The sequence below is a fragment of the Lotus japonicus genome, chromosome 5 (genome assembly GCF_012489685.1).
Source record: "Lotus japonicus ecotype B-129 chromosome 5, LjGifu_v1.2".
Lineage (NCBI taxonomy): Eukaryota > Viridiplantae > Streptophyta > Magnoliopsida > Fabales > Fabaceae > Lotus > Lotus japonicus.
This window is the reverse complement of record NC_080045.1, coordinates 57,610,835-57,625,997: the sequence shown is the minus strand read 5'-3', so window position 1 is coordinate 57,625,997 and position 15,163 is coordinate 57,610,835. Positions and strand designations below refer to the sequence as shown.

General features: G+C 39.6%; 2 protein-coding genes and 1 long non-coding RNA gene across 5 annotated transcripts; all 3 read right to left on the bottom strand.

Annotated features, from left to right (window-relative positions):
- Positions 1-1,312: 1,312 nt before the first annotated feature.
- LOC130717774 (uncharacterized) lies at positions 1,313-4,695 on the bottom strand. Of its 3 annotated transcripts, XR_009012389.1 has the most exons (3): positions 3,710-4,672; positions 3,424-3,478; positions 1,313-2,680 (listed from the first exon to the last, which is right to left on the bottom strand). It is a non-coding gene; the product is annotated as an uncharacterized LOC130717774 (long non-coding RNA). The 3 variants fall into 3 exon arrangements; XR_009012387.1 differs by having other exon boundaries at positions 1,354-3,478; positions 3,710-4,695; XR_009012388.1 differs by lacking the exon at positions 3,424-3,478 and having other exon boundaries at positions 1,354-2,680; positions 3,710-4,695.
- A 1,502-nt stretch (positions 4,696-6,197) lies between these two features.
- On the bottom strand, positions 6,198-7,588 carry LOC130719858 (flavonol 3-O-glucosyltransferase UGT89B1-like). Its single transcript, XM_057570459.1, has one exon. The coding sequence runs from the start codon at positions 7,586-7,588 to the stop codon at positions 6,218-6,220; it is 1,371 nt and encodes a 456-aa protein (XP_057426442.1). The 3' UTR covers positions 6,198-6,217.
- A 4,622-nt stretch (positions 7,589-12,210) lies between these two features.
- On the bottom strand, positions 12,211-12,990 carry LOC130721516 (calcium-binding protein KRP1-like). The gene has a single exon (XM_057572319.1). It carries the CDS (start codon positions 12,822-12,824, stop codon positions 12,462-12,464), a length of 363 nt encoding a protein of 120 aa, XP_057428302.1. The 5' UTR covers positions 12,825-12,990; the 3' UTR covers positions 12,211-12,461.
- Positions 12,991-15,163: the final 2,173 nt, after the last annotated feature.

Sequence of the window (15,163 nt, the reverse complement as noted above, 5' to 3'; positions counted from 1 at the left end):
CTCCCTCAACCATCAACACAAATTCTGGATGTCGAAATTGAACTCGAGCAGGTTGTTGGAGAGAAAGATAGAAGTGAGAGTTTCAATCATCTCCACCGTCACCCAAATGTTCTAGGTGCCGGAACCTCGCAAGGGTGGTGGAACCGCTTCAGATCACTCAAACCCTCACCACAACCTCCTTCGCTGCCCTTTGCCACGGAGCCGACACAACCTCCATCGATCCAAGCCCAGAAACACCAGCCTCCACGATCCAGGCCCGGAAACACCGGTGTTCCACCGACAACAACTGCAGAAACAAAACCCCCAAAACTCAATCCAAACTCAAGATGAAGAAGATGAACAGGTGAGAGGGAGGGAGAATTGAAGAAGAAGACAACCTCCATACCCTTCCCCTCTCGATCCCATGCAAAAGCATCCAGATCTAAACCAGAGATAAAGAAGAAGGCGTTGAAGACGAACAGATCTGCAACGCTCGACCCAGATCCGCTGGGAACCACCGTTAGAAGGGGGAGTCGTGGAGGAGGGGGAAGAGGGAAAGGATTTTGTGGAAAGGTAGGGGGAATATGATGGAAGGCACATATGGAGTCATGGAGGTGAAATGGTGGTCTGATGATGGAGTCATGAAGGTGGTGGTGGAAGAACGTGATGATGGAGTCATGAAGGTGATGGAGGCAGCAATATAATTTAGGGATTTTCAATTTTGTAATTAAGGTTTTAATTAGTTTTTCTTTTCTTCCTGAAAATGGGTTTTAATTAGTAAGTTTTAATTATATTCTGTTTATAAAAATTATATGTCAGCCAAGTGGAGTTCACATCAATTAATGAGGATCCATGTCATAAGATGAGCGCCACGTAGGATAATTCCGTTTAAAATTGGACGGAGGTTAATAGAAGGACTCAATTGTCACATTTTGTTCTTTCGTGCACTAAAATTGCTCGTTTTAAATAAAGGGGGTCAAAATTGCACAAGAGTCTAACATCAGGGACGAAAAGTGCAATTAAGCCAAGAAAAAACTAACTTTCACTTCATATTAAATTTCAAAGCTAAATAATATCAATTCTAAAATACAATGACATGTAGAAAATACCATAACCAAAAGTATGTAAACATACATATAGAAATTAAAAATAAGTAGTAGATGAGCAAATGTGAATTAAAAATAACTTTTATCTGTCTCTTAAGCGTGTCCTAAATTGATCACTCCAATTACAAATTACTTTAGCGTTGAGTTCTGATTTTTGTCCACGGACACTTGTCTCTAGTAGTATGATACAAAATAGGTAATTTAAGAGTTCTATAATTCTAAATCAATATGCAAAGTGTGAGATTGTTTCACTTCATTCACATAAATCATCCAGCCAAAGAAAATTTTCAATATTTCTTAATAATAATCTTCTAATCGCATGGTTTCAGTTTGCCATGTGACAAAGAAATGAGAGATGAGGTTACATAGAAGAGGAAAAACAATTTGAAATTCAAATGTCTAGGTATAAGGATTGCCCAAAAGAAAGTTGTACAAGGAAAAGAAAACTTAGAGAAAAAAGAGAAGGACACTGAACACCTAAGGAGTGAAAAAAAAATGATGGGAAAGGGGCACATAGCCTAGAGAGTAAAATGATTTTCCAAATGATGAAATGAAGCAGGTCCATGTAAAGGATCAGTGAGCGTCTCTCCTTTAAGACCAAGACATGGAGTCATCAACTCTTCTGTTTAGCTTGACATGATCTATGCCTCGCCCGTTGCCGGTGTACGGATATACAAGATAATTACTTTTACTTCGATCTTTGATCAAAGTTTGCTATGAAGATAAAGATTTCCCCAACCTACTGAAACCACAAGGCTACACTAAACAAAACAATACTCAACCAACTTGCAAACATCCTGCACATTATGAGACAAAGATGAAGATACTATAGATACCAACATCATTAATGAACGAAGTCATGTGATATATGACATAACATTGCATGGACTTAGATTAATATATGATACATGACAAAATGCTATATGATACATGACCACAAATCCACAACATTGTATGCACTCTTACACTTGTATATATAAATCAGACACCTTTAGACAAATAACTGCAGGGATTACCAATTTAGCATCTATTAAAACACATATGTTGGCCAAATAAGAATAACAACAAACTAAAATTCCAAGTTTGACTATGATTGGAAAATTTCAGAGTCACCAAATATAACTTAAGAGAGCGTACAAATGAGACTATAAGTTCAATGTCATTGTGAACATCTAACAACCTCCTATTTTCTACTTCACATAAAAGCTCTTAAAACTTAAAAAATCTTTTTTTTCTTCACACAATTGTAAAATCACTTTCTTTTAATCTTAAACAATAAGAATTTCAGTGACCACCATAGTGTAACTTGGGAACACTGGTTAATTTTATTTTGGTTACTATTACCACATCTGGAAACGCACATAACATACCATCCAGTCTAGCATACATGAGATGCACTCCCTATCACTAAAGATACTGATGATGCTGCAGTTGAAATACAATTACTTGATGCTGGAAAGAGTGATACATAGGCCTTAAGATACTGGAGACAGAGTTTTTGTTCATGCCCCCTGTAACTGGCCTACAGTACAAAGGAAAGGTTTTTTCCACTGAACCTTCACAACTTTTAGTGACTTGTGGTTGTGTCCTTTCTTCTGTGAAAGGGAAAAAGAAAAGTGATTCATTTAAATATCAACCTTAAAAAATGCACGAGTTGTCATGTTTAAGCTGCAAGGCATGCCAATTGTTTAATACTAAACAAATCACATTGTGAATATGGGAAACCATATTAATTAATCATGGATAGCAGCACAAAGAAACCAAACGCAGTCCACTACATTAGATGACAACGTATACAATGAAAACAATTGATAATCTACTAACATAACCATCACAATCTCTTGTATCAATCATACCATATCTGCAAAAAGGGACAAAAAATATTGACACAATAACCATGATCTTATAATCCTTCAGTTTTGATACAACCATTCTTTTTCAGCATACTTCCACTATTTATTTTCTATATCACATATCCATGCTAATCCACTAATATGTCTGAAAGGAACTTCCACAACTATTTTTGAAAAGGAAAAAAAAGGTACAATACCGAGATACAGTTCCCTGCATGAGGCGAAATCGATCCCAAAAGAAGGGAATGCACTGAGGAAGAAAAGTCTACAGTTGTTTCAGAGACAACAAGTAGGCCATCATGTGGTATGGTGATTGGAATGAAGGATATTTGATTTGGGTGGAGATGAAAGCTCCAATTTGGGTATAGTATTTCTAGGCATCAGAAATAGAACCTTATATGCAGCTTGCAAAGACAAAGCAAGAAGATAGGCCTAAGATTTTATACTTCAATGAATTTGAGCTGGTTACTACTCTAAGTTCTTACCTTCAAGAGAAGGAATCTAACACCAAATTTGATCATGGTTTTCAGAAGAAACTGACTGCAAAATATATGGATAAAAGAATAAATTTAACAACAAATTTAATTAAAACTGATTGAAAAACACACTTTCATGATCACCCATAATTTTGAACCAAACATTAATAAATAATTTAAAGATTGAAGTAGCAGCAGGTACACCTATAACATGTTGGTTGCATGGTAATCAATTTCTTCTACAGGAATAGGATTTCAGCTTGCTTCAAACATTCAAAAAGCACAAGGTCATTACCTTGAAGATCAACACTTGAGATGGCTTGACTTTCTAGGTTTCTCTTCGAGGGATTAAACTTTGCAGAGGATTGTTAGCACCGGCGGTGTAAGCCATCACTAAGATTGAGCTGGAAATTAATTCTCAGACAAAAGGACAAGAAGCAAACAGAGGAATGGATAAGCAAAGGCAAATAGACAACAAACAATGGTTGTATTTATAGACAATTGTAGAGGAAAACCAGTCACAATTGATATTTAAATTTAAATATATGAACAAAACATACATACAGCCTGGATGAAAATGGATACCAACCCTCTTGATATGACCTGACATCTAAGGAAACTTCAGCAGGAGCACAAATAGGAACTCTCTCTCAATTTGATATCCTTCCTGCCAACAGATAGTCACCACTTCCCCAATCTCCTTGAAAACCTAACCCTAATCCAACTCACTTTCACCTAACCCAGGATCGATTGACCAAAATTTCGTCACTCTGCATCACTGATCATCATAAAATATCCTCAAACAATAACTCTTTCTGCTCTTGCTCTCAATATCACGCAGATATTCAGTACTTCCACAATCTCGTCCAACAAACTAACCCTAATCCATTCCCCTGACACCTAACACGACGAAATCGACTACACAAAGACATGTCATTATGATGAAATTCTGCATCACTCATCATCAAATACAACACGCTTCTCATCATCCACAATATGGCTAACTCGACTACCCCATTCAAATTCAACACGCTTCCTGCAAAATTCTACCCACTACACTTACACACTTCAAGTACTATCAACCTAACCCATACAACAGTGAGAAGAAAACGTCATTACCCGAACAGAAGACGCACCAGCCACTATTCCCGTTCACCATTTTCATCTTCCACGAAACAAATACCCTCCACCGGAGAGAATTAGGATCGTAGGAACTACTGGGCTTAGGGTATTCGAGTCAGACTTGTCTAATAAAATCCGCCCAACACTATAAAGGAAAGATCAACGGCCATAATTAAATGACTGAGAGTGGGGTCACGCAAGAAAGGAATGAACGGACAGGATGACTACTTCTCTTATGAACAATATTCTTTCACACTCTCTATTCAAGTAGAGTAGATGTGAAGGGATTCATTTTCTATTTTTAAAATTAGATTGCCAATTAGGATTGGCACAAATGGTTTTAAAGTCATACAAAACATGTTGCACACAGGTATCTCCCTTACAAGATCTCTTCACTTTCGAGGATTAAGAAGGCTAAAGACTGTTGCAGACTTTTCATCGCATAGCTCGGCCTCGGCAAGCCGAGGGACGACCGTAATGGACCGGTTCCCATCACAAGCTTGATCTCGATAAGCTCGAATCCCGAGCCAAGGGACCACCGACACCGGAGTTTCACTCGGCCGAGATGCACCCTCACTCACCCGGTAGTCCACACCTAGACACAAGCACAACCAAGTCGGTCGGTCGGTCATATCGCAACACGGGACCTTCTGGGTTCAGATTGTTAATTGCCTTTTGACGTTACAAAAGCGACCTCTCGTAACCACCCTCGACAAAGTAAGCCCACAGTGCGACGATTGACTTGCATCGCGCTGAGCACGCCAGGCCTGCCACCTTACCCTCCACCGTAGGATCACCACCTCAGGGCATAGGATCCAACTCTCTACAAGCAAGCAACTAGTGCCACCCCACAACCACTATAAATACCAACCTCCATCCAACATCAAAGGGAAGTTCTAATATTCTCATTTTACATTCGCGTTACCATCATTCTTCCCTTGTTGACTTAGGCATCAGAGTCCCTACAAATACCTCCGATGCTGCTCCACCATCAAGCCACTTCAGTCTCATCCGCAACCCAGCTTAGTGTTTCCCTTGCTCGTGAAGGAACTTGAGCCGACTTGCTCCCCCTTTCACCGTCGGTTAAAAGCATATTCAATAATTCTCACCGGACTGGAGTTGTCATCTCATTTTTAATTTTATCGTTTTTAACCAGAGACTTAATTACACTTTTGGTCATTCATATGTTGTGTTTGTGCATTTGGGTCTCTCATGTTTGAAACGAGTTATTTTACTATTGTGAAAAATAGATTCTTCCATTACTCTCCCGTAAAAAATTAAGTATATTGAGGCACAAAATGATGTGTAAGTGAAGCATATAGGTCAAATACTTAAAGTATAAATATGTTAAACTTGGAACATATTCAATTTAATCTCATATTCTACATATTTACACCAATAACATTCCATCCATTAACTTTTTCTTACCAATTGAACATGAAATAAGTGAACAGTCATAATCTCCGATTTTTATAGGACTACTTAATTTCTCAACACTTTTACTTGATTGGGCCAAGGAGGTTTCAAATGTCACTCGTGTAAATAATAGATATATTTCTCCTTGACAATTTAAATTATTATTAATAATAAAACACAATTTAAAATGAAGTTTTGAATTATACACACCTCCACCTCTTTTCCAATTTTATTTTTTATCTATATCTTTAAAATGGTGAATTGCTCATTCATTCTTAAGTTCATTGAGCTCCTTCACAAACCCATCCAACTGGTTATAAGAACTCCCACCTTTCTTAATCGCACCCACGACAACCTCTCTCAACTCTTTAGTTCGCACCCTCACCTCCGTCCTCCCCAACGCCCCTGCAATCCTCTTTGCAAACTCCTTTGCATCCGGAACTTCCACCGTCCCCTCTGCCGCCCGAACCGCCACACCCATCTCATCCACCAGCAGCTTTGCATTCGTGAACTGGTCCGCACCCATCGGCCACGTCAGCATCACCACCCCACTAGCTAGCCCCTCAAGGACCGAGTTCCATCCGCAGTGAGTCAAGAACGCTCCTACCACCCGATGACTCAGCACCAACACCTGCGGGGCCCATCCCTCAATCACCAGTCCCCGTTCCCATTCCCGCACCCGATCCGCAAACCCACACGGCACCGTACCCTGCTCCCTCACCGATAACACAAAGTGGACCCCACTCAGCTCCAACGCGCGTGTTAACACCTCCATTTGCGACGTCGTGAGGAAAGTCCTGCTCCCAAAGTAGACGTACACAACCGAACCGTCCACGCGCGAGTCCAGCCATCCCGTGAGATCGCCGCACGGGACAGTGCTGGACCCGCCGCATACTTGGGCTTCCGATTCAGTCGTATCAGAAGCTAGTAAAAGAGGGCCCACAACCCAAACCCTTTCGTGGCCTAATTCTTTCTTCACGTGATCAATGTAACCTTGTTCCAACTCGACAAACGAGTTGAAAACGACACCCCAAGCTTCAAGGTTCAGGTTCATGTTCTCCCTGTGAGTTTCCCATTCCGGTTCACCTCTCTTGTCTCTGAACAAGGTAGAGATCTGCCACCATGGTTGAACTGGAGAATTCGGGAGATTGGAGAACGAAACGACGTGGTTTTGGTCTTCCGCGTTGTCGTTTTGAGGCAGGTCGCGCCAGAGAGAGAGCGAGATGCAGAGCGAGTAGGCGCCGGAGGGGGAGAAGATGAGGCGGAGGATATGGAGGTCAGCCGCGAGGTGGTGTGTCCAGGCGAGGAAGAAGTCAGAGATGATGGCGGTTGGCGGTGGTGAAGCGGTGTGGGCCCAGTTAAGGATGATGGGGTAGTGGTGTTGGCGCATGAAGGTGGTGATGGTGTAGAGGCGTTTTTGGTTCGGGTTAGGGAAGTGAGGTTCGGGGAGGATGAGGGTTTGGAGGAGAGGGGAGTGGTTGGTTGGGAGTAAGGTTTGGTTGGATGGGGTGAGCAAAACGGTGACGTTTATGCCGCGAGAGATGAGAGTGTTGGTGAGGTCGATGAGGGGGATGATGTGGCCGGATGATGGGAAGGGATAGGCTAGGAGGTGGGTTTGTGGTGATGATTCAGGCATGGCTGAATTGAATGAATTTGAGTGTGTTGGAGTTGGAAGTTGGAAGCTTCTTTGGAATTGAAGAATTAATTAAGACATGGTTGATGGGCAAGAACTAAGAAGAGTTCTTCTAGTTATAAAGCAAAGCAAAGTTGGAAGTTGAGAGAGAAAAGAGAATAATTTGAGTTACTGAAAGTTGGTTGGGAAGTGGGCTGGGATCCTCTCCAGTGAAATCCTCTCAGTGGACATTTGTGGCGGTTTTGGACCGCCACAAAATGTTTCCAGCTGCCACAAAGTCTGTCAATTTTTTCAGCAGCATTTTGTGGCAGATGGAAAACTTTTGTGGCGGTTAAAAACCGCCACAAATGTCCACTGGAGAAAAATTGAGAGAATTTCACTGGAGAGGATCCGGACCCGTTGGGAAGTAGCGAAGAAGTGAAGGAGTGTTTTGCTTTATCTTCAAGGTTTGACTGGGGGGTATTATTGCATTGGCGTCACAGGTGACGATATTTCTCATGGAGATAGAAAGATTTCAACTTTTTAAGCCGTTCACTGATAGTAATCTTTTTGGGTACATCTGATAGTGATCTATCCATTACATATTGCAATGGCAAATGCCTACACACACCTGGCTCTTTACTGAGATATAGATCGAGATAAATGAAATGGGACAAGTAATATAATGTGTGATGAGAAAAATAGGTGTTGTCTAAGATGCAATACCTCTTAGATCTTGCACCATGCAAGATAGCTTTATATCCACACAAATAGAATATTCTATTAAGATGCTATTAATTTGAAAATTATAATTAATCATAATAGTTTTGATTTTTACATTAATACCCTTGTCTCCTTCAATCTCTTTTCCTCCTCCTTCACCATTATTGCTGAGGCTTCTCCGCCATCAAGCCGCTCTCCGACCATCCTTCCACCGTGGCAACCGCCGCCTCTGTCTCCCTTTTATTTTTACCAAAATGCATCGGTACTATTTTCTCTAGAAGCCACCCCTGCAACTGAGGGAGGTCCTCTTCTTCAAAGATATTCAAGGGTGCATAACAAAACGCACAACAATTCACTATGACAGATTCCATTTACTTATTCCACCCCACAAGGCTAGTTTTAAATTACTGTCAAGGGACCTCAAAATTCAGATCAAAATTGGAGCTTTGAAAAGAAAATGGAGCAAATTGAAACAGAGAACACATGAATAAAGAGAAGGAAATTGAGATCTGGAATAACCATAAGATAGGGGGAAAAGATGGAGTGAGTAGTGGGAGTGGGATCTAACGAACAGAAAACCCACGCCGCCCATAGCCACCACGGCCTCCACCGCGACGAAGCGGTTGGCGGAGTTTCCATCGGTGGAGTTTTTATTCTCATATCTCCGACACGGATGAGGCAGAGAGAAGGGAGAGAAGGAAGAAGACCAAAAGGTTATTTTTGTAAACTTTCTTATTTTTTTATTTTTTTGGGTGCTATTGCATGGTGCAAAACCTAGAGTGCACTTGCACCCTATAAGCCACCAGAAAAATAGAGGGGGAAAGTCTACAAATTAATTGACGCAATTTATCTTTCTAATGTACTAAAAAATAAATAAAGGAGAGAGATAAGAGAAAAAATATGTGAAAATAATATGTAAAAAATATAAGAGTGTAGACATACCAAATTAATCATGTAGGTTGGGGTGGCTTTGGTGTTGGTTGAGGGGGGTTGAGGAAGAAGATGATGATTTGATTTTTTTAAATTGATCTTTTTTATTTTACACACGTGGCAGCCACGTGTGTGATCCTATGTGTCACCTAACGTCCATTTCGTCCTAAGGACTAACGAAAAAAGTGCAAAAGGGCAAACATGACTGGCGATTGCAATTTTGAGGGCTTTTTGAGCTACTTATGGAATTCACGAAAAATGACCGACTCCTACAACATCAGGGACCATTTAGATGATTCCCTCCTCATAATATAGACTATTATTTCCGGTTTTAATTAAATAGAGAATAACTGGTCATACAAAAATAGGAGAAAGCATAATATCTACTATATTCAATAGAACCGAAAAAATTACAGATTCAAGTCATCCAAATATATTATTTGAAATAATAATATAAAACCATTTATGTGATCCTTACTCAATAGTGTAATTTTTTGGGATAATTGGTTATTTCACATGATACCTGAAGCACTTGTGGCATCACTAATCTGTCGTTGAGTTCCTCAAAATTTAAACTCTGTTATGTTTCTGATTTACTCACTGGAAGCAATCACTATCGATCGCGAGCCCACGCGCCTCCGCGCTTTATCTTCCCTTTGTGTGTGGATCATATGCGTTGTCGCCTCATCCAGGCGTAATGGCGCGTCCGACTTCTGTCTAGCCAGCCATAACTTGAAGTCGGGTCGCTAACAATCTTCATCCTCTTTTCGCGTGAATCACATGCATAGCCTCCTCATCTTCCTCTCTCTATTTCGTCCTATTTAGCCTCTTCTTCCCTTGGTCTCATTCTCACCGTGATAATGACCCTGCAAGCGTGTGGGTTCCTATTCCCATGAGCACTAGTGCACACACAGGCCCAACTGTCGTTCGAGAACCTTCTCCCAAGACTCTGGCGATGACGAGATGATCTCCTTCTTCGTTCCCAGCAGCGATGCGAGGCCGCATCTTTTCTCTGAAAAAGCATTACACACGAAGGTCTCACCCTAAAGAGTTTCGACGAAGGATAAACTCGCCTACTTATCTCACTCACAACAACACTCTTTCTCACAATGGTCTCTCTTCTTTTTCCCCTTTCCTCGATGACAAAGGCAATGCTGCCACACTCTCATGAGTGTTTTTATGTTTTTTTCAATCTAAATGGCATATTTGTAACAATCTTAAAGCTAAATCAGTTTACGCTTGAGGGAGTTTGTTAGACTGTGAAAAAGATATTTTACATTATCTTTATCATATCTTAGATTATCTTATCAAATCTTAAATTTACTTTAGGTAATTCCCTTTATAAGTCTACCCATTACTATAAATATGAGTAAGTATTTTATTTTTAAATTAAATCAAACATTCACAATGTAACCTCTAGCACACTTTCGTTTCCTCTTCTCTTTTCTTTTCATCCTATTTTCTTTATATTGTTTCTCTTTACATAGTATTTTATCCTCTATGATTAAGTGGTCTAAGTTCGATCATCGTTGCCATCAATATTTTTTATAATACAAAGTTGAATTTCAACATATGGTAGGTGGATCTATGCATTGTCCTCGCTTCAGCCCAAATAGATTCTTGCGTCAGGAATGAATGTATTAGAAATAATAATATAAAACTATTTATGTGACATTTAGGGTATGAGCCTTTAGAATGGTTATATATACTTTAAAAAAGGCCCCTCTCTCTCTTTCCTTGCTTGCTTGCGTTCCTACCTACTTGTCCAATAGCTTATTATGGTGTTACATAAAAGAGGACTATATCCAGCTGTAACATGCACAATCCGTTCTCCTCTTGTCCTTGTTTCAACTTCACAATCAAACAAATATAAGCCGATGAGTCCGGCGCTATCAGGAGCTTGACGTCCACACATCATATGTCGTGTGTATGTAAACCGGCAAAAGAAACTGATCTGATCCTCCTTGGCTCCTTCTATCCTAAAAGTGTCAACTTAAAATTCACAATAAGATTTAAAAAATATAGACTCCTAATATGTTTGAAAAGACTGTCTAGCTTGTGAAATTAATCAAACTAGGATACGCATTATTCATAGAGATTTTAAATATTCTCATTCACCTTCTTTTTTGAACGGGGATGGGCTAGATGATCTTTTTTTTTTATAACGATTAGATAATCTTGAGAAATGAGAAATTGACGATTGCTCTAAGACCCACTTGAATTTCATACTTCAAGCAAAATGTCTTATGAGCTTGTAGATTGGAATGGGACGATTTGTATAAATGGTCGCTTAAATAGACTTTATCAACGGCGGAGGGGCCGAAGAGTTTGGACTAGATTTATTCAGAATGTTTTAACTGTTTTGAAACTGAGTAAATTAGGGTTGATGATATTTCTTCTTAGCTCTTTGCACACCTCCTCCTGATCATGACAGTTGTTAGCCACATGAAGAAGGGACGACTAAAATAGGGTTATCGAGACTCACCAATATGTGAGCTCTAAAGGCCTTTATAATGTTCGCTCGAACATACCAGAGTGATTTTGAATTTCTCTCTAGTGTTCACAATGTGAACATTTTGCATCCTATATTCCTATTTCCACATGCTTTCTCATCCTATGGTTTTTGTTCTTTTTCTATAAGATCTCCTTATTAATGAACCCCATGATAAGCTTGAGCTAATTCATGTTGTACTCCATCTGTTGCATAAAGAATATTGTTGTTTTAATCTCTCTCTATTTTTTTTAAATGTTTGTTTTTTAGAAAGGCAATACATTTTTTTCCAATTTTTTTCATTTATACTCTCATTTCTCTCCTCTATCACCTTTTATATTGATCAACCTCAAATTTTCTCTATTCACTATATTCTTCTATATTCATGAGAATATTTATTATTTCTTGTTATTAAAAAATAGTATTTTAGACAAATACTAGTATCAACTATTATCACAGTAAGAAACAATTTTTATGAAACGGATGGAGTAGACTTCGTCAATTAATCTGACCACAAAGTCTAACCGAGCATATTTATTGATATATATAAACAAATCATTTGGAGCTAGTACAAACCCACATCTCTTGCATGTTAATTAAAACGCTAGCAATGGGCATAATAATTTAGTTCAGCTGAGAAATATACATGGAGGAATTGTCAAATGCTATTTTTTCCCGGCCCCTCTCTTCTCACAAGTCAAACATGTACGATACAATTTCCAAAAGTTACCAAAGAAACACAACAACAACATTTCAACAACCATCATCTCTAAGTTCTTGCTGAAGGGCTTCCTCCAACCACAACTGAGACCCCTCCATGAGTTCAGGGCTCAATCTAAACATCAAAACACAGAACTCCAACTGGATAAGCGCGCCATCGCCGTCAAAATCACCTTGCCGGAGCATCAAGCGAAGATCCTCATCGCTGAAACCTTGCAGGCCCAGCAGAGCAGAATTCCTCTTGAGGCTGTCGAAAGTGATGACACCTTTTTCAGAGTCCTTCAAGAGGTTGAACCCGTTGCAGAGCTCGTCTATGAGGCCGTCGCCGCCTAGCTTGTTCGCCATGAATGGAAGGGAGTCATGGAAATGATGGGGTTGTGGATTTTGTGATGCCATTATAGAAGAAAGAGAGAAATGGATAAGAATGGGTGGCGCAGAAGAAGAAGGGAATGTGGTTATATTATATATATATAGAAAGGGGAAGAGGAGACGAAGTGCATTAATTGAGTGGTTTTTTCCAAGAAGGAGAGGGGTGGTTGCAAGAGGACAACAAAGGTAGAGATGAGGAAGAGGTTGAGTTGTGCTGTGTTGGATTGGTCTTGGTGCTACTTGCCTGGGGCTTTCGCAGAAGGTCTCTCATGAGGGTAGAACTGTCTACGAGATGTGAAAGACGTTGGTTGTCAATTTGCAAATTTTCCATCTTTTTCCTAACTAAAGTCTGTCGACAAATACTTTTTTTTTTTAGGCCAAGACTATTTGGACCATCCCCAATTACTATCCGCACCATCCCCTTATGAGCAAAAATACAATTATACCCCCAATTTTAAAAAACCTAAACTGATTCAATTAAAAAAAAACTCCACACCATCTCCCTCTCTCATTCTCACGGCCTTCTCTCTTCCTCTCAACTTTCCCAAATAAAAAAAAAACCTAGCACCACACCATATGTTGATTGGAACGAAGAAGGATTGTGCTATCATGTTCATTATCAACCTCAGAAGTTCAAGCTGCCATAATGCTCCTAATAGACAACAAACTTCACCAAGTCAAACACCAAAACCAGAACCTGCAACAAAAACCGAAATTTAAATTACAATAACTTCTGCTATCTTAATTGCGGAAGCTACCGCTACTAAGATAGCGGAAGTTACCGCTACCTTGATAGCGGACGTTACAGCTATTTTGATTGTGGAAGTTACCGCTACTAAGATAGCGGAAGTTACCGCTACTAAAAGAGCGGAAGCTACCGCTATTAAGATAGCGGAAGTTACCGCTACTAAGATAGCGGTAGCAATAAAACGTCCGCATTTTAAATAGCGGAACGAACCAGAACCCACATATTCTGCACAGATTTACGTGAAAAAACCGTAAAAATCCTTAAATCTCACATATTTTGAGCTTCTATTCTTCTCTTGATCTCACACACTTATCTTCTACACTGATTTGGAGCTTCAATTACCTCTAAGGTGTGTGATGTGTTGATTTAGAAGATGAAATAGGGATGGGGGAAGGTGAGAGTAGAAGAGGAAGAAGGAAGAAGAAGGTGAGGTTGAGAGTATTTTTTTTTCCACTACTTTGTATGTTTTCTATGTTGGGGGTATTTTTGGGATTGAAAAAAAGGGGATGGTGTGGATAGTAAAGGGGATGGTACAAATAGTCTTGGCATTTTTTTTAATACAAAGTCTTTGTGTTTTTGTTTGTTTATACAACATAGTTCGAGAGATTGTAAGTTTGTCAAACAGAGTTTAAGTTAAACTGGGGTTAGTTGTAATGTAATTTATGTTTAGATACTTTTATTTCAAAATAGTGTTTGAAAGTGGATTAGATGAATGGAGAAGTGACAATTTAGTTAGGTGAGATGAAAGTTGGTTTATGACAATTTATACTTTTTGAGGCTCAAACTCTAAAATAAACATATTGTTGACGAATTTGGTTATTTAAAAGAGTTTAATCACAATGCATTAACCGTAAAAAAAAATACACACACAACAAGAAAGCAACATATTAAATATGGCAAAAAACCGTCAGGGCGTACGCATGAAAAACCATCGACAATGAGGTTTTATTAACGAACAACTGACGACCATCGACCCTTTGGTAGATGGCTCGTCGATAAATGATTACCGACATTTGTGGCCAAATTAAAGTTGTCAGTAATTGTGGGTGGTTTCTAGTCAACGATAATTACATATGGACTTAACCGTCAGTAATTACCAACGATGGTTTCTGTTGAGAATTCAAGTGCGTAGTTGGAGTCTCACATTGTTTAAGTATGAGTGAGGAGAAGACTTTATAAGAGATGTGACCCATAAACCTAATGCCTTAAGGTTTTGGGTTAAGATGTGGCGTCGATATCTCTTAGTGTCTTGCTCCTCGGTTCATGGGCTCCCATGTCTCCCCCAACAAGTGGTATCATAGCCGATGATTCGTGGGACCATGGTAACGAGTCTTTGTGTCGAAAGTCTTCCTAGCAGTTTGGCTAGGCGGCGAGTTCTGTTGGGCAGCAAACGACGGTACAAGGGTGGATATGCTTTCACGCTGTGGGGAGCCATTAGGGGTGGTGATAAGTGCGAAATTTACTCAATTTTCCATGTTGGTTTTAGCACTTATCCATTCTAAATGCGAAAAATATCTCTCAAATGACCCCTCAATATGTTAGAATAGTAGATATTTAGTTTTTATATAGATACTGTAGTAAATATGATTGTGATATGCATTGAATCGCTTGTTTTTGT

What these genes read in the sequence shown, in the direction of transcription:
- LOC130719858 (XM_057570459.1), bottom strand. Translation starts at nt 7,588, where the DNA reads ATGCCTGAATCATCACCACAAACCCACCTCCTAGCCTATCCCTTCCCA.
- LOC130721516 (XM_057572319.1), bottom strand. Translation starts at nt 12,824, where the DNA reads ATGGCATCACAAAATCCACAACCCCATCATTTCCATGACTCCCTTCCA.